This window comes from Tiliqua scincoides, chromosome 2, assembly GCF_035046505.1.
Source record: "Tiliqua scincoides isolate rTilSci1 chromosome 2, rTilSci1.hap2, whole genome shotgun sequence".
Lineage (NCBI taxonomy): Eukaryota > Metazoa > Chordata > Lepidosauria > Squamata > Scincidae > Tiliqua > Tiliqua scincoides.
This window is the reverse complement of record NC_089822.1, coordinates 107,593,148-107,613,129: the sequence shown is the minus strand read 5'-3', so window position 1 is coordinate 107,613,129 and position 19,982 is coordinate 107,593,148. Positions and strand designations below refer to the sequence as shown.

The 19,982-nt window shown below is 44.9% G+C and overlaps 1 protein-coding gene across 1 annotated transcript; it reads left to right on the top strand.

The window, feature by feature from the left end:
* The first annotated feature begins 7,897 nt into the window (after positions 1-7,897).
* On the top strand, positions 7,898-12,810 carry TMEM52B (transmembrane protein 52B). Its single transcript, XM_066612661.1, has 5 exons — positions 7,898-7,951; positions 9,401-9,444; positions 9,945-9,983; positions 11,398-11,567; positions 12,584-12,810. Exons 1-5 carry the CDS (start codon positions 7,898-7,900, stop codon positions 12,808-12,810), a joined length of 534 nt encoding a protein of 177 aa, XP_066468758.1.
* Positions 12,811-19,982: the final 7,172 nt, after the last annotated feature.

Here is a 19,982-nt window from a genome sequence, read left to right as displayed (position 1 = left end):
TTCTTGAATGTGACACAGATATGAAAGTTTAGTGCTTTTAACCCTGATCTCATTTTGGGAATCCAATGATCACAAATCTCACAATTCCTGTTTTGTTTTTTTAACAACTGTCATACACACAATGCTGTGCGTAAATAGGTCCCTCCCATCACTCTGGCTGCAGCATTTTGCACTAGCTAAACAAGCCCAGCTGAAGGGCTCAATCCTGACCATGCTTTTTGTTAGGTGACATTATGAAAATTAAACCTTTGAAGTTGGTGTCCAAGGCTTAAGAGTTTAGTGCACAACCGAGTCCAGGGTTTCAGGGCAAATAAATTTGTCCAATACTTTGTTTTTTATTCTAAAAACAAAGTTTGGGAATCATCATTGCAACACTTGGAATGGGACTCCAAAATATTTTGTTGCACAACGGACAGGGTGCTAAGTTTGACTTTCCTAGTTGCAACTATATGCCCCGTACCAGAAAGATATTCATTAAGCATTTGAGGAAGAACGAATGATGCTCAGACATTCAAAATTGTTTCCGTCCTCTGTGTTTCCAGGCCGAAAGGGGAAATGCTGATTGTAACTGACTCACTTCAAAACACTTCACAGTTGATCAACAGGACATAAATAACACAATAATTTTCACTGCTTTCCAGTTGAGTGGCACAACCAAATTGCATTGCAGGGAAAAGAAACTTGACTTTAATTTCAGCCCAGGCAGTGGACAATAAAATGCGTTAAGGAGTCATAATACTTTCAAAGCAAACAAAAATCTTTAAATGTAAAGTATATGCACCTCGGTTTTACCTTCCAGAAGCCTTCCTTAAAAGGAAAATCTCTTGCCACCCAAAGGCAGCCAGAGCCTGGCTCAGATGAGTCCCACTGAAAGAGTGCAAGTGGTCAGGCACCGCAGCAGAGGATACTTTAGCAACATCCTCACCATCAACCTGACATCCTGAATAGTTGGGATGGATCCTGCCCCTCTGCAGCTGATACTGATGACAAGGCGTAGCCTGGCTCCTCCCTTTCCATGTCAAAGTGAGCTGTAGGGCTGAAAGTGTCTGAAAGGGACCAACAATAGTGCAGTGTAGCTCTATGCAACATGTAGTAGGAGCAGTGGTGGGATTCAAATAAATTAACAACAGGTTCTATATCCTAATGACCATTTTAAGTATACCAAAGGTAGTTTAACTCTTGGGTGGATGCCATCAGGGCCTGGTGACTTATTGATCTTTAACTTATCAATTAGGTCTGAAACATCTTCTCTTTTAATCTCTATCTGACTTAATTCCTTGGTCAGGAGGGACCGTTTGGGCAGCGGTATCTGCCCGAGGTCTTCTGCCGTGAAGACAGATGCAAAGAACTCATTTAATTTCTCTGCCATCTCTAAGTCTCCTTTTATCTCCCCTTTCCCTCCCTCTTCATCCAGAGGGCCAACCGCTTCTCTGGTGGGTTTCCTGCTTCTAACATATTTAAAGAAGCTTTTATTATTATCCTTAATGCTGCTGGCCATGCGTTCCTCATAGTCTCTCTTGGCCTCCCATATCACCTTCTTACATTTCTTTTGCCACAGTTTATGTTCCTTTCTGTTTTCCTCATTAGGGCAAGACTTCCATTTACGGAAAGTAGCTTCCTTGCCCTTTATGGCCTCTCTAACTTGGCTGGTTAGCAATGCAGGCACCCTCCTGGACTTAGTCAAGCCCTTCTTCCTTTGCGGTATACACTTCCACTTTTTTTGCACCTTTTCCATTTCCACTATGTCCTGAGATGTGATGACCAGAACTAGACACAATACTCCAGGTGTGGCCTTACCATCAATTTGTACAATGACATTATAATATTAGCCGTTTTATTTTCAATACCTTTTCTAATGACCCCAAGCTTAGAATTGGCCCTCTTAACCGCTGCCACACATTAGGTCGACACTTTCATCTAGCTGTCCACCACCACCCCAAGATCTCTCTCCTGATCTGTCACAGACAGCTCAGAACCCATTAGCCTATATGTGAAGTTTTGATTTTTTGCCCCAATGTGTATTACTTTACACTTACTTACATTGATAAGATAAATGAAGTTATAAGAATGAATATACTAACAGATTACCCAAGTCAAACTTAGAAGCTAAACATTTAAATAAATTAGAGGAAACCAATAAGAATTTTTGGAAAAGTTGGGCTGAAAAAGATCACAGCTTAGCAACATTTTTCCTGTGTCACTCCATTTTAAGTGGACAGATTTTGCTGTGGTAGTTTGCTTTGGAAACAGACTTACACCAAAGTCTAGTCCATTAGTCTTATACCAAAGGACTAAATTCCAGACGGCTTTCACTGAAGTGTCAACAACACACAGAGACAAGTGCACAACTTTCCACCCAAGGCAAATACCAGTCATAGGGAGAGGCATGATCAGAATGATGGGGTAAAGAGTTTAAGCCATCTCTCCTCACTGTGCTTTGCATTGGGACCCGACAATTTACATTTGTTATTCTAATAAAGAAACCAAGCATACATGTTGGCTCCAATCACACAGTTTTATTGTTTAGTTTAGCCCCAAAGTTTCAATACACCTGAAATCTGGAGATTTACTTACTTTGGTACAACCACTAGTAATGTAATCAAGTATTCAGAATCGAGTACAAAGTCCTTCTTCTTTACAATTTCAGCAAGACTTCTTGTTAGCACACTCCCTCTGTGAAATAATAAGAACAGTATATAGTGAGTATATAATTAAACATTTTTAATTTGGTCTAGCAATTAACATATGCAGGAAACAATATTCATTGCTCAAATGTACTTTGGGTTGGTAACACAACTGGAACAAATATATTTAAAAAACAACAACTGTATACTGCACCTTTCTCATATGATCAAACACTGGCCATAGGCCCATCTAGTCCAGCTTCCTGTATCTCACAGCGGCCCACCAAATGCCCCAGGGAGCACACCAGATAACAAGAGACCTCATCCTGGTGCCCTCCCTTGCATCTGGCATTCTGACATAGCCCATTTCTAAAATCAGGAGGTTGCGCATACACATCATAGCTTGTAACCAGTAATGGATTTTTCCTCCAGAAACTTGTCCAATCCCCTTTTAAAGGCATCCAGACCAGACGCCATCACCACATCCTGTGGCAAGGAGTTCCACAGACCAACCACACGCTGAGTAAAGACATATTTTCTTTTGTCTGTCCTAACCCTCCCAACACTCAATTTTAGTGGATGTCCCCTGGTTCTGGTGTTTTGTGCGAGTGTAAAGAGCATCTCTCTATCCACTCTGTCCATCCCCTGCGTAATTTTGTATGTCTCAATCATGTCCCCCCTCAGATGCCTCTTTTCTAGGCTGAAGAGGCCCAAACGCCTAGCCTTTCCTCATAAGGAAGGTGCCCCAGCCCAGTAATTAGCTTAGTCCAGGGGTTGGCAACCCATCTCTGGGCAGCAGCAGCAGGAGGCATGCAGCTGCGGAGCTGCACCTGCACTTCACAGGGGAAGGCAAGGCACAGGGGAAGGCAAGTCTTCCCTTGGCTCCTCTCACTGGGGACCTTGAGCCCATCCAAGCTGGAGAAGTGTGCCGGGGAGACATAAGCGATCTTCAGTCCTTTCCTGTGTGATAGATGGGGGGGGGGGGTTGATGTCTCTTAGGGGCAAAAAGTCTTCTGGGGAGAGCCACTGGTGGGGTGAGACACTGGGAGACTGACCCTCTTGCCTGGATCAAAGGTGGAGGGGGAGCTCCAAAAACTTCTGCAGTCTGGAGCTGGAAGGAGGAGGTGCCCCTTGGAGGTCCGGGGGCTGTGTTTCATTCTCCTCCAGACTGACAATGCAATGCTAGGCATTTCTACTCAGAAGTAAGCCCCATTGTGTTCAATGGGGCTTACTCCCAGGAAAGTGTGGCTAGGATCGCAGCCTCAGTGACGAAGATGAGGTGCTTCCTTCTTCGCCTTCTGACTGACAGTGTCTACTCAGAGGTAAGTCCCACTGTATTCAATGGGGCTTACTCCCAGGAAAGTGTGGCAGAGTTTGCCACACTTTCCTGGGAGTAAGCCCCATTGAACACAATGGAACTTACCGCTATGTAGGCACTGAGCACAATCCTAACCAGGTCTACTCAGAAGTAAGTCCTATTTTGTTCAATGGGGCTTACTCTCAGGAAAGTGTGGTTAGGATTGCAGCCACTGTCAATCAGAATGTGAAGAAGGAAGCATCTCATCTTCGTCACTGAGGCTGCAATCCTCAGGGCGCTGGACGGGCAGCTGAACTGCTCCTCGTCAGCGAGGCAGCATGCTGGCACTGAACTGAAGTCCTCGTCAGCGAGGCTGCATGCTGACTGCTCCTGTTGCCCTCGTTAGCGGGAGGGGACACATGGCGGCAGGGGGGCTCGCCCTCGGGGGCAGCGGGGCTCTTTGAGCGGGAGCGGCTCCAGTGCCCCCCTCTTCCTCCCACGCCCCCCGACTCACCGGGAAAGCTGAGCCAGCTAGTTCAGCCGGGGAGGACAGGCGCGGGGTGGGCAGCTGCTCCTGTTTCCCTCGTTAGCAGGTGGGGACACATGGCGGCGGGGGGGCTCGCCCTCGGGGGCGGCGGGGGCTCTTTGGGCTCCAGCGCCCTCCTCTTCCTCCCGCGCCCCCGACTCACCGGGAGTGCTGAGCCTAGCCGGGGAGGAGAGGCGCCTGGCAAGCAGCTGAACTGCTCCTCATCAGCGAGGCTGCACGCTGGCCGTTCGCGCCCTCTCCTGCATTCTCCGCGCAGTCGCAGGAGGGTCATAGCTGCGCGTGCGCTCCCCAGCCAACAACCGGTGAGCTAGAGGTGAACTAGGTGAACTAGGAAGCGGTACTATAGAACCGCCGCGAACCGGCTCAATCCCATCACTGAGTAGGAGGGAGGGTTTTGTTTGACTCCTGGTGTTTTCTGTGCATGGAAAGAACTCAGACTTGAGAGATGTATGCTCATCCAGACATACCCCAAACATCCGCAAAATGCTGCCCCAGTGTCAAAGCTGGTATAGGGACTTAAAAATGCATAAGAAACAATGGGGAAGGACAAAAGCACTATAAAATCTCAATTCTCGCCACCCCACCCACTTTCCTGTAAGGGAGGATAAGATACACTTTGCAGCTGATCACAGCACACCAACCTCAGTACTAAAGTCCTTGGCAGGAAGTCCAGAAGGCAATGACAAGCTTGTGTTGATTTACAAACTCTACTGCAGACAGTGAACTAATTCATGTAGCCAGGCAACACTGACACCGGATACCTGGCTGTCTGTTGAACAGCTTGCAAACAACATCAACTAGGTATTTACATACTTCCTTTCTGGTCATCGGATTACTCCTCTGACTTTATTCAAGGCAGTTTACTTGAATAGTAAGGCAGGCATTTCTAAATCCCTCAAGGGGATTTTTACAATCATAGAGGTTCTCTCTTTCAAGAACCAACCACATTTCAGAATGGATCTTCCTGGTTTGGTCTCACTTCTGGCCTCCAGTTCTCCCACGCAAGCTGACAAGCAGCTCCATCTCTCACATGGAGGGCAGCAAAGACACTTCTTGCTCACATCCAGAGTATGTGAAATCACTCAGCTCAGCTTGCCAGCTGCTTCAAGGTCTCACCATTCTCAGTCGTTCAGGGAGCTGCCAGTGTCCTCAAACTGGTGACCTTCTGATGTTATCTTCGGGCTATCGGAGGCTCTACCCTCTAGACCAGCCCTCCTACCTTCCTGCAAAGGGACAACAATTCTGTGGATGGAGATGGCTGACAACCCCCACATGTGTTTCTCTTTCAGATGTCTGTCTTTGAGACCATGCAATCAAAACTTTGTCCTGATCACATTTGAACTTGTTAGGATCCCTTCTCCCTTTCCTAGTTGTTCCTTACCTTATCTGACCTCAGGTTTTACTCTACAGGAGAGGGAGGGGTCTTGTTGCCAGGCCTCAGGGTCTGCGTCCTCCACATTCTCTGACTCCTTGGGTTCCAATGGCGGGGGAGTTCCTTGTTGGTCATGATCCACCGGTTTTCTGCTGACATGATGTATAAAGCAGACAGTTGCAGGGGGGAAAGGAAGGGCCATGTTAAGTATAAAGCCATATTAAACATTGTATTATTCATTCATTTCATTTTTGTCCCACTTTTCTCCCAGATGGGCACCCAAAGCAGGTTACAAAAGCATATAAAATATATCAAAACAATTCAAAACATTTAAAACATAACTAAAAACAACTAAAAATCAGCCAGCAGCAATCTCCAGAGTTAAAACAGCAAGGATATAAAATACAAAATAGCAATAAAACAGATCCATAAAACCCACAGAATATTCCAACACTAAAATGACTATACTGAAATCATAAGGCTAATCTAAAAAGAAATGTTTTTCTAAATTGAAAAACAAAACATTATGCAAGTGTTTTAATTCCACTGACAGTTTATTATGGAAAAAAATGTCTCTGTAGGCCTTAAAGCCTACTGAGTGTGAAAGCAATCTGTGACTAGGCATTTCATTTCAATGGCTGTATATTGCATTAACTTCATTCTTGATGTTTGTCTTTGATTCTTTCTTGAAAAACATTAAAATTCTACAGCCCTGTGTGCACGTGCGTGCATGTGTTTCTATGAGTATGTCTGTGTTATGTGTTCAAGAATCCATTGGTTCCGCTTTCTGCCTCTTAAAATTATGCTGGAGTAATGATTCACCAGCTTAATTGTCAAGAGAACATGGTCACAGCAAAGGATAACAAGCCCTTTTAGATCCAACACTGCCCAGTCCTTCACAGACACAGGCTTTGCGTGACTCAGATGTTGTGTCATTAAGCACAGAAATGGAATATATTATCGCTCGCTGACTGAAATGTTATGTAGTGATTATTGGGACATGTTTCATGTATCTCAGATATTGGAACACTGATAGAAGATACAGTATTTATACTGCATTCAGTCAGCTGAATTGTGTACTTATTCTCATATATGTATATAAAAGTACACAATTCAGCTCACTGAATACAGTATATATATTATATTCACTGAATTTGCAATAGTGCAGTAGGAACCCAAAAAGTTTACATGAGGGAAAAAAAACAGTAAATATGTAACAGCACAAACCTATTCATGTTTACTCAGAAGAAAGTAAACTTTACAGAAAGTAAAATTCTGTTTTCAGTGGGACTTACTCCCAGGTAAGTATGCTTAGAACTGTAGCCTAAGAGATTATAGTTTCATAATTTCACAGCTGCAGGGAAAATGATGGCAAAATGAAAACAGCAAGATTTTTCCCCATGTAGTAGAAAAAGGGAGGAGCTCTACACCGAATGAATACTGAAATAGCAACAGTTCTAAAATGCCTCATCAACTTTGCTTTGGAGCAAGGTATTCATGCGTGGTATTCTTGGAAATGCTTTCTGGATGGTTGCACAGATATCACCTCCTGCCCCAAAAGGGACAAAAGGATAAGCGCATAGGTGCAGGGGGAAGAAGGAAAGATCCTAGGTAAAGCAGAAAGTCAAACAATATGACCTTCACCTTAAAGCGGTCTCTCTATGAAGGGAGGGACCAAGGAAACCACAGATCACAGGAAAGAGGCAGGAATGCTTTCCACGGAGCAATAGCCTCTTCCTTCTAACTTGTGTGAGTTTTCCCACTGAGACTCTGACATTAATATGAGCAGACCGGGAGAAAATGTACATGCATACACATTTGTGCATGTCTCCATCCACGAGAGAAAGTGAGACGAGCCTCCTCCAGAGAAACACTGATAAAGCAAAAGAAATAAAGTCAAAGCCATGAACAAATAGGGAGAAAATAATGTGAAGAGAGCCACTGCATCAAAAAATAATTTCTCTGCCTATTATCCTGATCAGAAAGAGCTGCAAGATGAATGTGAGATAGGAAGAAGCATCCAACTTTGGACAAGAGAAGACTCAAAGCATTTACTCATGGGAAAGTGGAACCAAGTGGTGACCATCTCTGCTCTCACATGTCTAACTCAAGTAAGTCACAACGGATTTCTCATTGCTCAGGTTAGTCTTTACTTAGGGTTGCTCATTGCAGGAAAGTTGGGTTAAAATAGAGGGGAAAGCTGACAGGAAATGAGAATTGAAAGATGATTAGAGATTCAGATTGGTAACATGTACTGAATACAGTGGGCCTGCCGCATCAATGGGTCCCATTTTCATGGATTTAACCAATCACAGCCTGAAATGTATTTGGAAAAAAATTCCACACACCCTGCCAAAAACTCCACATACCCTGCTGCATGTGGCCTCCCACCATTTCACAGATTTCTCTCCACCACTTACATCTCATTTGCAAATTAAGCAATTGATGAGACACAATTTACATTATGCAATTCATGCCTTTTACGCGGTTTTACACCATTTTATCTGTGGACTTGAGCATATGTGTTTTTTGGTATCGGCACGGAATCCTGGAACCAAACCCCTGCAGGTACAGCAGGTCCACTGTACATCTCATCCAGAGGAAGGAGAAGGAATTTGGATGAAGTTAAAAAAGATGTATATGATGACGTTAAAAAAGATGTACATTTCAACACAAATATAGCCATGTTAACATATCTGATGAGACTGGGGAGAAGAATGGTGTCTAACATTGTATCCATGTGCAGGGGCTGCTGCTTCCTCATGCTCACCCCAAGGGGGGACTCTATATTGTATGGTGTGGGAAAGGACACCTCACCCTATTACCTGGGGAGGTGTGGCTAATAGAGGAGATGTGGGTGCTGCATACAGTTGCTTTATCCAATTGGTCTCACAAGCGTGGGGGGGGGGGTTTAGAAATCCTAGATACTTCTCAGACCCTTTCTCCTTGGTGTAGTCCCAAACACCTTTCTGAATTTCAGCTGGTATTCATCAGAATTTTTTTCATCCCAGGGTTTTGGATGGCCATAGCCATAGCCTGGCAGGGCAAGAGCTCTCTCTCTCTCTCTCTCTCTCTCTCTCTCTCTCTCTCTCTCTCATCACACTAGCCTTGCCAATCTTCGTTGCTCATTGCTCATTGCTTGTTCTTCGTTGCTGCCTTCTTTCTCCCTTGCTTGCCTCTTCCTTTTTCCCAGAGGACCCCCTTTTCACCCCCCCATTTCCTTGTGCTCTCTCCTCACTTGTCTTTGCCTCTCTGTTTCCTTCTACTGTTTTGCCTCTGCGCTGCCCCTGTCCTCTCCTCTTGCTTGCTCTGCCTCCCTTAAATTCTTTGCTCCCTTGAAGCCTGACCTCTGCTAACTACCAAGGCCAACTCGGGTCTCTTCCTCCTCGGTGTCCAGTGCTGATGCTGGGCATCCTGGAACATTGAGGCAGCTGCTCTGGAATGTTTCCTGCATCTGGGGATCCCACAGGGTCCCACCATAACAGGAGGAATACTGGGTAGATGCAGATGGACACATTAAAGCAGAGCATCCAGTCAACTTGACTTTTTTCCCTTTGAAGATTCCTCAGGTGAGATTGCAGGAGAGCTGCACAAAGGCTAACCAGTGAGTATATATACAGAATTAATTTCTTATCAGTGTTATAAACACAGTGGTGATCTAGACTGCAGAACTAGGAAAGTGGACCATCTTCATAATCTTTTTCTTCCTTGTTTTAATTTGTGCAGCAGATCATCCTGTGAATGAGACAGTTAAAGATCACATCTAGCAATAAGGAGAGAATTTTTCATGATCACAGACTGCAGCCAGTAGACAAATCAGAGAATTTTTGTTTGGGGAGGTTGAGTAGGTTGGATGGGGATCTTTTCAATGTTATTTTAGAGAGAATTTGTCAGGTTATGAATCAGAACTTTTCTTAGTGCAAACCTTTTATTAATGTAAATCTCAGGAAAATGTTTGCACTAAGAAATTCTCACCCATTCAGTTGTCAAGTGCTGAGTAACCAAGGGAAGATAAATCAACTGATGTATGTGTAAACCAGATCTTTGTTTCTATGATATTAATTTTCTCTTGAACCCCTTTTCCCCCTTCCCCCCCCCCCAAAGCTGCTCAGATGCAGACTGGGTTCATCTCTGGTACATTTGGTAAGTTTAAGAAAACAACTGACAATGTGCTTGCAACTGTGTCTATTTCAGGAATGACTTTTTGATTTATGGTGTTTTTAACCCATTTCTGCCCAGCCCACAGGTGTACACATTTGATCTCTGTTGCGTGTATGCAACATTGGGAAGAAATGGCATAACCCATTTCTGCCCAGCCCACAGGTGTACACATTTGATCTCTGTTGCGTGTATGCAACATTGGGAAGAAATGGCATAACCCATTTCTGCCCAGCCCACAGGTGTACACATTTGATCCCGGTTGTGAATATAGACTAACATTGGAAAAAAAAAAAAAGGGTGAACTTAGGATCAGTCCACTGCACACACTATGTTCAACTGAAAATGCTGCATGATCAAGCCTCATCTGTAAGTATGATGGAACAACAGGAAAAAATGCTCAAGTCAGTTCATATATACACGTGCACATGTGTACTTCGGGCTTGTATGATTTCCCCCTTGATTGGCATTCCCATGTGTCACATAGCTGCCCATATTTTTATTGGTTTGTTATATTTTATTGTATTGTTTCAGTCTGTTAATTGTTTCATTCTGTATTACTAATTGTATGTGAGCCTCAAAGCTTATGCTGAAGGTTGGCTAATAAATGAACCAATTATCTAACAGCCCAATCCTATCCACACTTTCCTCAGAGTTAGCCCCATTGACTCTAATGGGACTTTCTTCTGAGTAGACATGCATAGGATTGGGCTCTAAGACTACAATTCTAAGATCATAGAGTTGGAAGAGACCTGCAAGATTGAGTCCAGCCCTCTGCCAATGCAGGCTGTCCACAGTTGGTGTACAACATCCCTAATGGGTGGCTTGCCAGCAATGAAGAATCTACCACCTTCTCAGGTAGATTGTTCCACTGCCGACATTTCTTACAAAAGTTGTCACATTTGCTGAGGCCCATGCCCAAAGATGCAAGAGTGGAGTTTGGGAGCTGTGTTGCCTGGCAAATCAGAGGGTAGAGCTTGGTGGAATGAGTCAATCCATTCACATCCTCCTATTGGCCTGGAGGGAGAAGAGGAGGTGGAACATGTATGCTCATGAGCAGAACAGGAAGGGAGAGTCAGAGCACCCACTATGCATTCTGAGACAAGTTGGCCTGTGATGGCATGGGCGAAGGTGGTGGAACCAGGAACTCTGTAGCTGAGAGAATTGGGAGGGGAGTGAGCAGTGAAGCAGAGAGCGACTGACCTTTCCAAGAACAAAGATACTGAAAACAGAAATTAATTTCAGAACTTATTTCAGAATTTTTTCTAGATAAACCAGAACCTTCCTCATGATAAAGCAAAGGAGTGGAGGAAATCCACTCATCTCCAGTTGTGTATATTCAGTTCTTAGAGTTCCTTGAACTATAAATGGTGGCGCCTTGACCCTTCTTCCCTTCTAGGCTCGCGGTTGCAATTGGCGGACTGCTCCTCATCTGTGCTCTGGTCGCAGTTTGTGTGAGATGCTGCTGCTTGAACTGCCGCCCGGCTGGAGAAGATGCCAGCCCCCACCCCTATGAGGTCACCGTCATTGCATTTGATCACGACAGCACACTTCAGAGTACAATCACTTGTGAGTGGCACCATAATGTTACTCTCAAAGAATCTGAAGCAAATGAACATCACCGGATCAGCTGGGGGAAGCACTACATTCATGGCTTAGGAGTAGCATAACTTTATGAATGCCTCTTGCGTAATAACCACTATTCTGTTGATTAAGTTATATAGGAAATTCCCTACCAAGCCTACCTGCCTAAGAAACTAACAGCTCGATCCTATCTAATCCTTTCTGCCAATACAGCACCCTGCACATGCCTGATCTTGGAAGCTAAGCAGGGTCAGGCCTGGTTAGTACTTGGATGGGAGACCGCCTGGGAATACTGGGTGCTGTAGGCTTATACCATAGTCTTAAGAGACTGAAGGTTGCCAACCAGTAGCTCTGCTGGAGCACACACTGCATCATATGGGGGGGGGGACAGTTCTGGAGTTCTCCTCCATATAAGGGAACATTTATTCTCTCATCCAGAGGTAAGCCTCCACTGCCTGAATGAGTCTGCTTGGACCTGCACCAGCAATTTTACTGGCACAAATCCGAGTGGAGCCGTGAAAGTGAATTGAGGCCTAGAAAGGGGATAGGATATTGGAGTTACTGCTCCTGTCAACACTGCCTCTTCCTGGCCTTGACACATACCCCTTCCTGCCCTGGTCTCCTTCCCATTCCTTTCCCTTCCCACCCCGTTCCACTCACCCTTCATGCCCCATATTGATTTTCTGGTGCATGGGCTTTTCCTGGGGCTGCTGGCGCATGGCTGCCCACTGCTTGTGTTGATGGCCTGGCTGTGCGGAACGAGTCATGACCTTCTGCAACTACCATAAACCACACTGCACTTCTGTGATGCAAGTTCCAGTAGGGCAGTGCGCCTATAAAAAGCAGTGCGCCTGTAAAAGCAGGGTGCAAGTCTTTCTCAGAGTGAGTTGGATGTTACTTCCTAGGGAGAAGACATGTAATTTTCCCTTTCAATTTTAACATTTCTCCTTTAACATCTGAAGTGGAAGTTTATGCATTTCTCTCTTTCTTTTCCCTTTTAGCTCTCCATTCAATGTTTGGCCCAGCTGCTAGGCGAATACTAGCGGTTGCGCATTCCCACTGCGCTATGCCAGCAGCACATCTCTCTGCTGGAGTGGAGGCACCTCCGGTTTATGAAGAGGCTGTACACATGAGCAGATTCACGGTGGCCAAAACCAATGAACTAGCCCCAGGTTTGGAACCCGTGGCAGAAAAGCAGATAGCAACTGCTGAGAAAGATGATCCTTGAGCAAATCACCCATGAAGCCCAAGTGCCTGAGACAGGCAGGCATTTTTGAGTACTTCAGAAGGTTAATATCCTCGACTAGAGATTTGCCAATATGCAAATCCACTGCAGATTGTCCTCTTCTGATATCTAAAGAAGGGTTGTTGCTCTGCTTTCTAAGCTGCAATCCCCGGATTATGTAAGGCAAATTAATTAAATAATAAAGAAAGAAATGCATGAAATGATGAAACATTCTGAGTCTAAGCTACCTAGCCACAGACGAAGCTGCTTTCTGTGCCTCTACATCAGCAGTTCTCAAATATGTTTGTTTCTAGAGCTCTTTACACTCCTAAGTGAAGTCTCAGGTATCCCTATGGGCACATGTGTGGAGTCTTGGAGAGCCCCAGAGTGCTGGTGAATGTGCAGAGTGGCACAGTGTTGAGCAGATGGCATCTACTTATGGTGTGCTTGTGGAGCCCCTGGGCCCGGGGTCTTAGGGAGCCCCAGTGCTCCTAGGAGCACATTTTGAGAAATATTGCTCTAAATCAGTGGTTCCTAAACTGTAGGAGCCTGCAGACCACTGAGGCAAACATTGGAATTGTCATGGACCACAGCAACCCCCTCCACCACACAAAACAATGCAATTCAGTTGGTAGCCTATGGGGGAGCACTTGGCAAGACTGGAAATGTCAAGCCATAGGGGGTCCAGTCTCCAGGGCCTAGGAGAGGGGGGTAAAGGGGGTAATTTGTACCCGGGCCCAGGGTCAAAAGGGGGGGAGGCCCAGGAGCCAAAGGAGTAGGCCCAGAAATTTCCTAGGATCTGCCATTTTCCTGTTACTCAGACTTGTTGCCCGTACGGGATGCTGGGAACACTGCCATGACTGGGGATGCTGGTGTTACCAAAAGGGCTGTTTTGTTTAGGGGGAATTATTACACTACCCTTATTGGAACCTCAGGATTGCAGGCTGGATAACAAGACGGCATAATGCAGAGAAATTCCCTTTAGCCCAAGGAGGAGACTGGGAGAAAGATAACTTTTAATAAAAGATTATAGCTTTATTACAAAAGCACAAAGGTAAACATAATGCACATGGAAAAATGATAGGTATATGTTCCTTGGTCCTAGTACTTGAATCCAGTGTACCTAGCTTTCATGGTGGTTGCGTGTGGAGAGTATTTGGTGCATCTGAGGAAATTAGAGAAAGGAAAGGTTGTAGGAAAGGATTTTAGGGGTCCCTGGTCTGCCAAACCCAGTTGCTGACTAAAGATGGGGAGAGAAGGGGGAAGAAGGGAAAGAGTTCCAGACACGAGATAGTTACCTGTCTTGTAGAGCAGTTGGATGGGGGGGGGAGTCCTGTGAAGGATCCTCTGACACAACACAGATGTGTTGTGTCCTTGGAGGGGGGGGGGCAGAGAGAGAGAGAGCATGTGAGGAAGCCCTCTCTTAAAAAGGGTTTTTCTGACTGTCTGAGCTGGATGGTAGCTTGCATCATCCACACAGTGGGGTACTTGGAATATGTAAAACATTGGAAGGATTATCAGCAGAATTCAATAGGGTCAAATGACTGTCTTCCTAGCTGGGGGAACTTACACATTACAGTAAATACAGTAAATACAGTAACCCAGGAAGGCAGTTCAAATTTGCATAGAGTACTTAAACGGTGATTGAGTTAAAACAATACAATGAATAGGAGACACTCAAACAATGGTTTACTATGCCAGACTTCTTCCTAGAGAGGTGGAGGTTGTATCTTCCTAGAGAGGTGGAAGTTGTATCAGCTTGTGACTTGATCGGAGTTTTTGGAAATGTGTGCTGGGAGAAGTGTGACCTGCATGATGTTTTAGTAACATAACCAGATATAAAATCACAACTAAGGAAAAAGGGGGTTTTCACATAACACTGGGGACACTACTGATGCCACATGGGTAGATCTGAGCTCCAAAGACTTTTCCAACTGTCTCTACCTTCCCCTCACCCTGCTTCGCCCCTCTCTGCCCCTATTCTGCTCACCCGTCACAACCCTGCCCCACTTTTTCACCCCTCTCCCTTTGCAAAGGAGCCCAAAAGAAACTTTGTACCCCTGATACAATTTCTCTCAGAGGCCCTGCCAGTCTCTCCCCTTTCTGATGATCCATGGGGAAGCATCTTGCTAAGCGAGTGTTCTTCCACAGACTACCAGAAAGGCTCAAGAATTGGACCTTCCCACTTCAGCAAGCTGGCACTTCAGCAAGCGCTGGACCACCAGAGAGGGCAGAGAATGAGCTGCTTACAGCCACAGCTGACACTTCAGTGATCCATGGGGGAGCATTCACTTGACTAGACACTGGAAGTGATCCAAGGTGGTCAACCTTTTTTCCTGAGACCTTGTGGACCACTTTTCAGGGTCTTATGGACACTTGTGGTCCTCAGATCATAGGTTGGGAACCACTGCTCTACATGATTCACCACTCAGCCCTTGTATCTATGCCATAAGCCTTCAGTGTGCGTCGGTAATTTGCCACATCTCTGACTGAACATGGCTGTATTGCATTTTTCATGGCAGCAGCCGTTTTTTACTCACACAGCTCCAGGATGATGTTGCACCCTTTTCCTGGGACGCTACTGCTGTTCGTCTGAGGCTAAGAGGCAAAGAAGGAAGGCCCATAGCCAGGGAGACAGACCAGGGACAGACTGCACTTGCTCCCAGTGTGGAAGGGATTGTCACTCCCGAATCGGCCTTTTCAGCCACACTAGACGCTGTTCCAGAACCACCATTCAGAGCGCGATACCATATTCTTTCGAGACTGAAGGTTGCCAACAACACAGAACTGCTGTTCAAGATAACACCACCAGTAGTTGGCTTTGCATGACAGTTTCTACCACTACCAGCTAGAAATGGTCACAGGTTAATTTTGTTCTCATGTGGTTGATATGATATCAAACATATCTCACTGAACAGTTGTTTAGTTAATTACTCTGAAAGCTATATGGCTTATGAGGATTGACCAAAGATTTGCTGCCTTAGCAAATGTGTGTGAAGAGAGGAGGAGTTGCTTGAGTGTATTTGCTTTTAGGAGACTGAAAAAAAGAAGGGAGTGCAGAGCAAGCTGTGTGTCTATAGAGGAATTACTTCAAACAGCACCATCTGGGGATGTGCTGCTAAAAAGAGGAACTTGCTTTCTATGGAGAGGAATAGCTGAGACTAATAGATGTTGTAGATGGGAATTATTATCCAAGAAAACATGCCCAAATGCAGGCCCATAGAAATAACATTTATGGAACTGGGCAAAGGACAGTGGGGTAAATGGTATGCACAACATAAAAACAAAATCCAATTAAGAGAGTCACTGCCCCAAAATCAGAAAGTCTTTATTCCTAAAGGTGACACCAACATGACTATAAAGATAGCAAGCAAGAGTCTATGCAGCAGAGAGAAGATCACTGTTGGCAACAAGGATCAAGGTCACAATGCACTGGCAACTTGTCAGCTTTCCACAGACCTATTCCAAGTTAAGCTGACCACTTGACCTGCGCACATGGTAAATGAGCGCGAATAGGAAAAGTGGTTGTGATTTTTGTTGGTTGTTAGTCTGAAGCTGCTTAATCCGAATGTATTGAGAATTGATTTCCAAGCTCAATCATTTCATTTTAATCGGTTGCACCTGCTGTAACATTTTTGCTTAATAAAGCAAATTTGCTGTTGCCTTTGATTATGCATGTGTCAAGATGAACAGGGCTGTGTTAGCTGGAAGAGCGACAGCTTGTGAACTGAACTACCTGATGTATTTATAGTATGTGTGTCAGCAAGTGTGTTAATGTTGGCCTCTACTAAGAGTGGGTTGCCAATTTAAATACTTCGCTCCATACATCTGATAGATCACATTTTTGGATCTTAATATTTTGAGTCACCCAACCAATTTCTGGCATCATCTTGTCAGAGATGGACCATTTGAATCAAGGAAGTTCTGATTCTTCCTTCAAGCTCTGAATCACTAGGCTAGCCCAGCTCTGAACCATGCACTGTAGCCATTCTCTTGGCAATCACTGAATCTCAGCTTCAGTCCCTCATTCCACCTGTAAAAGGGGAATATTCATAAATGAATTTTTGGAAAGGCAGGTACAGTAGGAGATAAGAAGGGGAAGCTGTGGTATTATTTGGTGGGCTTACTCAGGAGACCTTTACTGAGCCCAAAGATAATACAGAAGTGGCTCATATGTTTCAGCTACTGTTTTTAGTCTTTTTGTCAATCATGAAGACTACCTGAATCATCCTGTGATTAAGCTCAAAGTAGTTTATTATTCCAGTTGCCAGTTACTGCTACAGCTTTTCCCTTCATTGCATATGAATTCTCACAGCTCCTACGTAGAAATTCTGCAAAAATTCTATTACAGTTCTCAAATGCCACAGAAAATTCTACAGTATGTACCAGACAAGGCCACACTATTCTAACAACAGAAGATCATGAATCTTCTTGTTGGCATCCTTCAGTCTCGGAAGACTATGGTGTCACGCTCTGAATGGTGGTTCTGGAACAGAGTGTCCTCTCCAGTGCGTGAAGCCTGGGTAAAGTAGGTATGGAGGATAGGCTGTTACCCATGCAGCAAATCCCCCCTCTCCACGTCGCTGAAATGGTCCAATGGAAAGGCAGAGGCCAATACAGTTGGTTCCAGTGGCATCGCAGGAGTTGCCAGAACGTGACTGTGTTCAGCCATGAACTGCCTCAGGGACTCCGGCTCCGGATTTTGCCTCGAGGTTGACTCCTGAAGCCTCTTCCATAACTGGATGTAGCCACAAGGCAGTGGAGGTTTGGGATCAGAGTTTTCCTTCTCTCAGATGACCTGCCTTCCCAGGCTGACGAATCCCATTTACCCGGTGGCTGTTTAGTCGCCTCTTACGACAAGTACAGCCAAACTGAGGGCCTATTCTTATCCCCCTGCAATAATCTCCTTGTTGTTGTTTTTTTAACATGCAAATACCAAGATGAGTAAAAAATGACACTGGGTGCAATCCTAACCCCTTATGTCAGTGCTTTCCAGCACTGGCAGAACGGTGCCAATGGGACATGTGCTGCATCCTGCAGTTGGGTGTCACTCACAGAGGCCTCCTCAAAGTAAGGGAATGTTTGTTCCCTTACCTTGGAGCTGCATTGCCCTCATGTCGGTGCTGAAAAGCACCGACATAAGGGGTTAGGATTTCGCCCACTGTCATTTCTTTGCCTTCTAAAATGCAGCACGTAGCCTTGAGCAAGCTTCTGACCCCCTCTCCTCATCTCATGATCATTCTAACTTACTTTACAAGGCTGCTGTAGGAAAATACACGGGAAACATTGTGAACACTCAAAAATGCTATACAAATGTGAAGTTTTACTACCGTATTGGATAGTGTACTTCCCCATGGCCAAAATATTTTGCCAGAAAGTTTCAGTCAGTTATGGTCTAGCTGATGGACTTCTGTTTGAAGGTTTAGCTCATTTTATTACTTTCTTGTTCAGCATAGCTGATGATTACTGCTAAACTGTCTCTTACTTAGTAGGTTGTTGCTCTCCATGGTGTGTGTGTGTGTGTTAATTTATTGGTTTACAGCTCCTCACTTGACATCCACAGGGGTTCCATTCCCAAGCCCAGCCCCCTCCCCATGCCAAAAACTGCAGATAATGAAATATGTGGTCAGACCTTGTGTTCTGAGGTTTTTCACTAAACCGGAACTGCCTGTCAGAAGGCTCTGGCAGACATTCTGAGGCATGGCAAGGTTGTGCATGACCTCTGAAGACCTCCCAGATGTGAACTCACATTGCATCTGGGAGTCTTCAGTTGGTCCTCCTGACATAGCTTTGGAAGCCATGGTGGATCAAATCGAAGGGTTCCAAACCTACAGATGGGGAGGCTACCTTATTTCACATTTTTCTTCCTAGTGGAATGAAAATAGCAATTTCATGCATGCAAAACACAATGTGAGGAACTAAAGCTGACTAAATAAGGGGTCATTAAGGAAAATTCAGCACTAATCTTTCTACTTTGCTGAACAGGGAAGTAACAGAGTGTGCTTGAACCTACAAATAAGAAAGCTTTTTAGTTAAAGGAACAGTTCCCCTTTAAGGAGCGCTTTACATAGTAGACTGCTTGAACCTACAAATAAGAGAGCTTTTTAGTTAAAGGAACAGTTCACCTTTAAGGAGCGCTTTACATACTGGACTGGTTGCAACTGCATTTTATATCCAAAAATGATCACCTATCAAGGCTGAGAGGAAAACCATGAGAACATAGAAAACTCTGGAATGCAACAATATAACAATGATATTGAGTGGACTGTAAAACACAAGTGAACAAAGTTTGGCAATTGGAGAGGAAAAGACTAGTTGTGAAAACAAATGCTTAAGTCTGGTTAACTTTACTTAACAGATTTGGTCAAGTAGCCTTTTCCTCACAAAAACCCTGTATTTTAACACATAAAACCAGCACATGGAAACGCAGACTATTTTTATTTAAACTTTGATCCAAAAACCTTTGCCAGATGACAAGCCTAAAATAGCTCAGAGGTTTACAAAGAATCACTAATGATGACCTACACATAACCACTGACCCCTCCTTGCCCTGTTGAGTTTTATTGTTGTGTATTATTTTGCAACTACATACCTAGTGCATTATGGCTGCCCTCTAGGAGGGTATTAATTGGAAACAGACTTTCCAAAGTAAATCGATTGGGACAAAAAGTTTCCAGATGAGTGACTTTGTAAGCTGTGTGTTACACTTTTACATTTCCTCTTTGTGGTACATGATTAACTGTTTAACTCACATGATTATCTTTGTATGCCTGAGGAGAGGGGCAAGAGTTACTGAAGCACGTGGAATAGCAAATGCTTAAGGGGGCAACCCTTACCTTGTCTTTGGCTGGCACAAGTCCCTTTCATCGACCCAGGAGTGTTGGAAACATGCTGTAAAGCATGTTCATGACTACTCTGGAGGAGGCTGGGCAGAAGCAAAGATGCACGCTGGCTACCCTGTGCTGGATCCAGGCCCCAGGCTGTTAAATATGCTCCAGCCAAGGCCGGCTGGAGTAGGGGATTGGAGATGGTAGTGGGAGGATGGAAGGGGGAGGTTGGGGCAAGAAGAGGGCAGACCAGTGGGTGGACCAGGCCTGGGGTGAGTGGCCTCAGCACCTTAGGCCAGATCCTAACCCCCCTCCCTGCTGGTCAAGCATTATATCAGGCTGCTTGGA

Coding starts and splice junctions, on each gene's coding strand:
- TMEM52B (XM_066612661.1), top strand. CDS start 7,898: ATGGGAAAGTGGAACCAAGTGGTGACCATCTCTGCTCTCACATGTCTA. Junction 9,445..9,944: donor AGCTGCACAAAGGCTAACCA/GTGAGTATATAT, acceptor CCCCCCCCAAAG/CTGCTCAGATGCAGACTGGG. Junction 11,568..12,583: donor ACTTCAGAGTACAATCACTT/GTGAGTGGCACC, acceptor TTTCCCTTTTAG/CTCTCCATTCAATGTTTGGC.